The sequence below is a fragment of the Sarcophilus harrisii genome, chromosome 2 (assembly GCF_902635505.1).
Source record: "Sarcophilus harrisii chromosome 2, mSarHar1.11, whole genome shotgun sequence".
Classification (NCBI taxonomy): Eukaryota; Metazoa; Chordata; class Mammalia; order Dasyuromorphia; family Dasyuridae; genus Sarcophilus; species Sarcophilus harrisii.
The window spans coordinates 475,287,328-475,294,102 of NC_045427.1; the positions used below are offsets into that span (position 1 = coordinate 475,287,328).

The 6,775-nt window shown below is 42.7% G+C and overlaps 1 protein-coding gene across 1 annotated transcript; it reads left to right on the forward strand.

The window, feature by feature from the left end:
- Positions 1–1,588: 1,588 nt before the first annotated feature.
- Positions 1,589–4,913, forward strand: WFDC3 (WAP four-disulfide core domain 3). The gene is made up of 5 exons (XM_012553838.2): positions 1,589–1,709; positions 2,562–2,690; positions 3,151–3,282; positions 3,880–4,092; positions 4,723–4,913. Exons 1-5 carry the CDS (start codon positions 1,622–1,624, stop codon positions 4,743–4,745), a joined length of 585 nt encoding a protein of 194 aa, XP_012409292.1. The 5' UTR covers positions 1,589–1,621; the 3' UTR covers positions 4,746–4,913.
- Positions 4,914–6,775: the final 1,862 nt, after the last annotated feature.

The following is a 6,775-nucleotide window of genomic DNA, read 5'->3' on the forward strand; positions in this document are numbered from 1 at the left end:
ATCATATCTAGTCTTATTATCAGATGTCAAGGAAGCAGCCATCTACCATTTTCTAGAAATGTAAAAGACAGTAAAACTTTTGAGCCAAAGGACCTGAAGATCTGGGCATTGAATGACTCTAAAACTGACCAGATGCCTCTTCCCTTTCTGGATCCTCTCAAAGAAGTGTCCAAAATGATCTCTAAAATCCCTTCTAACAGTCTTCCCCATAGGATTGATATAATGATTACATAAGATAATATATATTATTTGCAAATTTTAGTGCGCTATACACATGCCAGATAGTCTTAGTTTACTTAGAATGTGGGATAATTCCACTCAGAATAATGAAGTTTCATCTAAAATGCTTGGAAGTTCTATGTAGAATGGGAGAGATTCCATTTGGAATGGCAAAGAAATCCATATAGAATGATAGTGAATTATATCTGTAACATTAAGGGGGGGCTCCCATTTCTCTCTCGGGATTTTGAAGGATAATCAAATGGCCATCCATCTGCTCCATCATAATGTCAAGACAGCTAGAGGAAAATCTCCATCAATTTTGGTGGCCCTCCTTTGGAAGACATGAACAAAAGTCACCTGAAATAAGAAAGCAAAACAGACTGTGAGTTGTACCATTAAAAGGAGAACCCACAACAGGGAAGCTATAGGTACAATGAAGCATCAAAGCATTGTCTTCTATATAAGATATGAAAATATTGGAAACAGTAAACTATGGCCTGGAATCATGGGAAAGAGGGAGATGGGGAGCATAGTTCTCAATTCTAAAATATTCAGCAATATATCCTTCTCTAAGAGTTATAAAACAGAACCACATAACCAAACTAGTGAAAGAAATCCTTTCTCAGAAAGTTTCAAAACTTTTTTTTTCTGTTGTTAATCTGAAAAGCTTAATATTATGCATAATTGTTACTATAATGCTTGGAAACTAAGCATACATGATAAATAAATCACATAAATTACTGCAATTAATATTATTTCTACCATCAAACCCAACTTTTCATGATTTTCCAGAATGGATGATAGTAAAGTGTCCATCTGGCTATGCACCGTTAGAAAGAATCCTATCTAAAAGTAGAGGGATGGACATAATGACTCCAACTCCAGGTTCTTTGATACCATCTTCTCTATGGAAACAATTTCCAACCTCTTTCCTCTGTTATTGACACACTCCTTTCTGCTGTACCCTTTTCATTCCTTTCCTCTCCAACCATTCCTCCTTCCCTTTAGGTCCCTGGGTCTAAGGCAATATCCATGGTTCTGATGGTGGATGTCTTATACCTACTTGTTGAGTTGATCTTTGGAGGGTTTCTTGCTAAATTCAGGTGAGATATTTGATCCTGGGACCATCAGGAACCTCTCAGGCCTGAAGGGTTGCAGAGATACTTACCTCTCACCAGCAGGAAGCAGGCTAGCTGAAGGTTCTTCACGGCTGGGTGCCCAGCACAAATTGTCCTATCCAAAGCACTTCCCTGAGGGCATCAGGATGCTCTTTAGAGCTGGACTTGTGAGGCAATCTGGAGGAAGCTGAACTGAGCCCCTCCCAGAGGCCACCAGTCCCCACCCCCAGGTATAATCCCTAGCCCCAGACTGGCCTGTCCCACCCACTCTCAACAACACCATGAAGCCCACCCTGCTCAGCCCCTTTCTGATGTTCCTAACCTTCTCTCTGCTGCTACCTCCACTGATGGGGAGCTTCCTTTTTAAAGGTATCTGTTTATTGGGGGTTTAGGAGAACTTGGGGGTCAAAATCATACAGGAAGGAGGCCTGAGTTAGCCTTGGGGATTAATGGGGAGTTGAGGGTGATTGGTACTCTTTCCCTTGTACAGGAAGGTTATAGAAACCAGGAAAAGCTGAGAATCCTGTTTGTATAGATTCTGGGAATCCAAGATTTTCTAGAAAAGCTAGAGGGAGAAAGAGAGACAAATGACAGAGGCAGAGACAGAGACAAAGAGAGAGCTTGCCAGAGGGCAAGTGCCCTGATGTACTAAGTCCCAGAGCCCAGGACCCAGATCCAGTGATTACCGCTCCAGAAAAGATTTTCGGCTAAATGCCTGGATTTAGGACCCCAATTCAGGGTTAAATGATCCCATCAGGGCTTGGGGCTTATTGTCAGGGCCAGAGCAGTGCCAGGTGGGGGGACTAAGATCACAATCATACTGATTCTGCCACTCTTCTCTTGCCAACACTACCACCTGATCCTGGTATGGCCCCTTCTTAGGACGCTCAAGTGAGTGCTAAAACCTGGGCTAAAAAAGGTTGGGTCGGGGTGGCTTAAGATGGAATAGGGCGAAGTATCACCTCCATACGTACATAGACATTTGGGGTAGTATGTTGTTCCGGATCTTGGTCTGGATGTCTGTGTTTGATTATATGTCTTTATTTGTATGGGGTGGGGTGCAAAAGCCTAGGTAATTGAATTGTAGGTTGGTGTGTTGGGGTCCAGCTTGCGTTAATGAGTCACAGAAGAAAGTGGGGTTTGGGGTATACATGCCCCCGTCTAGTTTAACCTTATTGGGTTTGGTACCTATGTTTTTCCCTAATATATATCTTATAATAGATCCTACAAAGACATCCCACAAAAGTGCTCCACCTCCTTCCCTGGAAGCTAGTTATTCTTTTACTAGTACTGAGAATACCACACACGTCCCTGAACATACAGGGATCACGTTGAAGGATTCAGCTTCAGGTAAGATTCTTTGCCACCTTCCACTTAACCACACCCTACTCTAAAGCCAGGAACCAAAAAGTCAGAAATCATGTTAGATGTTTGGAGATGGGGTTATGTAGGAAGTGGAGGAGTAGAGGGAATAGGGGAAGGGGTTCTAAGACTCCCCAGACAGCAGAGCTTCCTGAAAGCCCAGGCCTAGAGATGAAATGGGGCAGCAATGAGTTCCCAGACCACAAATGAAGACAATGAAAAAAAAATCCTGGTTTGAAAGACTTGGACCCAGTTCTGATTCTACCAATAAGTATCCTTGTAATGGGACCATTAGTTTTCTTTTTCTGGGCTCGTTTCTTCCTCTTCCTCTACAAAATGAAGTTGAGGTCCTTTCCAGCACTTACATTTATGGGTATGATATTCTAATATCCCTTCTAGCACTGACATTGTCCCTTCTTACTTATGACCTTCCATGATTTTCTTGTAGAGAAACCAGGCCAATGTCCTAAGGATCTCCTTCCATGCAAAGAGCTATGCCATGGAGATGACTCTTGCCCCCATGGACAGAAATGCTGCAGCACAGGCTGTGGGCACACGTGCCAGGGAAACATTGAAAGAGGTAAGTTTGTACATTCAGACTCTGATCAACAAAGACTGTTTACAATACATTCAGAGCCCATTCTCAGAGATGGTACCAGGATGAGAAGAAAAATTTATGCCCTCAACTCTACCCTTAGATGCCTTAAACTTACCTGGAGACCTCAGCTCCTCCAAGGGCCAGGGACTCATCGTGACATCATGTGGCCAAGAAGGAAAGTTAATTATAACAAAAAGCTATTGGACTGGGTTCATGTATCACTAACTGCCTCACTGGACCTCATTTTCCTCATCACTAAAATTATGAGATAATTCAAATAAGTTATATAGCATAATGAGACTAGAAAAGATCTTAGAAGTCATCAAAGAAAGAGTTGAAGTCCAAAATCACAAAGTCATTCAGAACAAGGCCTCCTGACTCCCAAACCAAGATTCTGTATCCTAACATGCTTCTTCTTACATTCTAGGAGATAAATCTTTAGGTGGCTTCAAGTTCTCAAGCCTTCTGACTTCAGTCAGTAGTTAAGTCTGAATTATGTTTCTGCATAAGACTCTGGGTTCCAAAGAAGAACTTGTGGCTGATGACTTGTTCCTCTTCCCTTCCCTTCTCTTTACATAGGACGCTCTGGCCATTGTCCGTTTATCCTCCAGAACCTTTGTATAACAGGCTGCAAAATTGATGAGAACTGTCCACATAGAGAGAAATGTTGCAAGTCAGGCTGTGGCCAGTTCTGTGTGGCCCCTCTCCTAACTGAAAACTCCACCCAAATTCCTGAGGAGGAGCCTTCCTTGCAAAACTTTACTGAGATTCCAGTCTCTGAAATACCTCCAGGTAAATATAGCTTTCATATTCCCAGATTCATTCACTATATTCCTATCATGTATTGGTTCTGTGCTATTTGGGTAAGATGCTGAGGAGAAGAGTACCTTCTGGGAGCCCCCAGTCTATAGGGAGAAATAGCAAGAGAGATAATCCAACCAGTCTATATCAAGTGCCCCAAGAGAAGTACAGTCAGGAATCTATACAGGGAAAAGAGATCCCTTTGTGCTGGGATGATCAGTGAAGGCTTCTTGGAGGAGATGGGCCTTACAGAATGCATAAACTTAGATGAGAAAATAGGAGAGGACATTCCAAGAGCCTGGGTGGGAATTCGTGCTTTGTGACTAGGGGACAATAAGGAAACCAGTCAGGCAGTAACAGAAAGCTTATTTAGGGGAGACGTGGGAGGTAAAAGGGGGATAAGTGGCTTGAATCCAGGATGTAAAGAGCCTCAAATGCTAGGCTAAAGGAGTTTGAACTCAATCTTGTAAGAAAGGTCCATGAAAGGCTTTTGAAGGGAATAGGAAAAAAACAGTTGAAGAAGATACTCCTCTTCTGAATACTAGGCATGGAGAAGCCTGGCCTCAAAATTAACACCCCACCCAATTCACTCCATTCTGTGTGACAAAATATCTCTTTCAGTTCCAGGAACCCAGGTGAACTAGGTGACCTGATGTTCCAGAACTTCCTTGACCTCAGGAATGGCTGGACTTCAATGGCCTCCTGGGGTCCCTGATGTTGGGGAATGAATGGCCCTACTCAGTGGCCCCTCAGTATTGCCCCTATTGCTCTTCTAGAACCCTGCAACACAGCTTTGAGGAGGGAGGGGATTCTTTGAGCTGTTCCTCCCCAATAAATGCTGATGTTTGCACTTCCTGTCTGTTCTGATTCTGGGAAGAGGATTTAAAATTATAAAATAAGCAAATCCATGAAGTTATTTAAAATGATTCTTTCTAGAAGCACTGCCCATCAAGGCAAAGAGGTTGGAACTAGTCTATGACTTGATACATAAGCCCTAGGAAGTATCTTTGAAGTCCAGGTACTTTAAAGTAGGCTTAAAGATGGTGTTTGTCTAGAATCACAGAGCTAGCAGTAAGCGGCTGGGATGGTGTCTGTATCCAGGCCTTCCTGACCCCAAGTCCAGCACCTATCACCTGTCACCTATCCTGAACAATATAAAGTCCCTTTTCCAGGGTTCATCCTAGTGGGGAGGGTCCTTAAGGTCTCAAAGGCCATACCTGAAATTTACAAGTTCTTGTAGATCCAGCCAAGTTGAAAAGGCTTAGAGAGTAGGTCTGACCAACAATAGACTAGTGTCTGCTCTCCAAAGAGCCTTGCACCTAGCTAAGCCCAGCCAAGCTCACTGCCAGAGACCCAGGGAAGATGGTTAGTTTTCAGACACTATAACTCATAAGACACCTACTAAGTCATGGAGGGCTTGCCTATGATCAAAGAAGGGAAGGATTTTTTGATAATTACCTGGTCCAAATCCTCATTTTATAAATGAGGAACTTGAGGCACAGAAGTTAAAGTGATTTGCTTAAAGTCACACAAATAGTATATTGTGATTTCTAGGTTAGTGAAAAAAGTGACTATCTGGAAGAAACCAGAGATTTTTTTGAAGTATATTGATAAAGTTCACATTCACCTAAGGTTTACAACTCATTCAGTTATTAAGTCTTCACAACAACCCTATGAAGGATTCTGGGAATGTTAATCTTGAAGAAATTAAAGATCAGAACAATATTGACTTATATAGCTAGCAAGAAGGAAAGTCAGAGGAAGCTGAAATAGAGAATATGGCAAGGACAGAGTCCAAGTGTCCTCCACCAAAGCTCTGACCACCTTCCCAGCAACACATTAACATGAAAACACCTAGTCAATATTCAAGCCCTGATGGAAAACCTGAAAGCCCAGATGTACCTGGTCTGGATAGGAGAATACTCCTCCACTTAGGGCTCTGAAGGCAAGGTAGGTCAGAGTCAGAATCCCAGGGGAACAGAGGAAACTCTTGGGAATATTTTGTCCCCAGGCAAAAGCCTGGCTCATCGAACTCCCAGGGGTCTGAAGAAACTAGCACCTAGGGCAATCTAGGCAGCTGGATGGGAAAGAAGCCAGTAACTCCTTACATAGGAATTCTTATCTAGCCTGGCCCCCTGACTTTTGACAAGTCCTAAAATAAAGCAGAAGTAAATGGACCAGGTTTCACCTCCCACTCCTAGACTCTGTGTTCCTAGGCTAAGCCAAGGTAGGCTTCCTCCCCAAGATTATCCTGATACCTTTTCTCTCTCTCTCCCCTCCACAAGTGTAACTTTAAACGCAGGGGCAAAGGCAGGCATGTGTTGTGGAGGAAGTCAGTTCATCTCCACTCAGCTACCAAAGTGATCTTCTGGAAGCATAGATCTGACCATGTCACCTGTCTTCCAACCTGACCCACTCTTACCTTTCCAGTTTTCTCCCTCTCCTCCCCTCTCCCCATTACATATTAAAACTTTTTTTGGCTATACATGTACATTCATTTTTTATATATATTTCCTTATGAATCATGTTGGGAGAGAAAAATCAGAACAAAAGGAAAATAACCCTAAGGAAAAAAAAAAGAAGAAAAAGAAAAAAAAGTGAACACAGCATGTGTTGATTTACATTCAGTCTCCATAGTTCTCTCTCTGGATGCAGATGGCATTTCCAGAGTTTA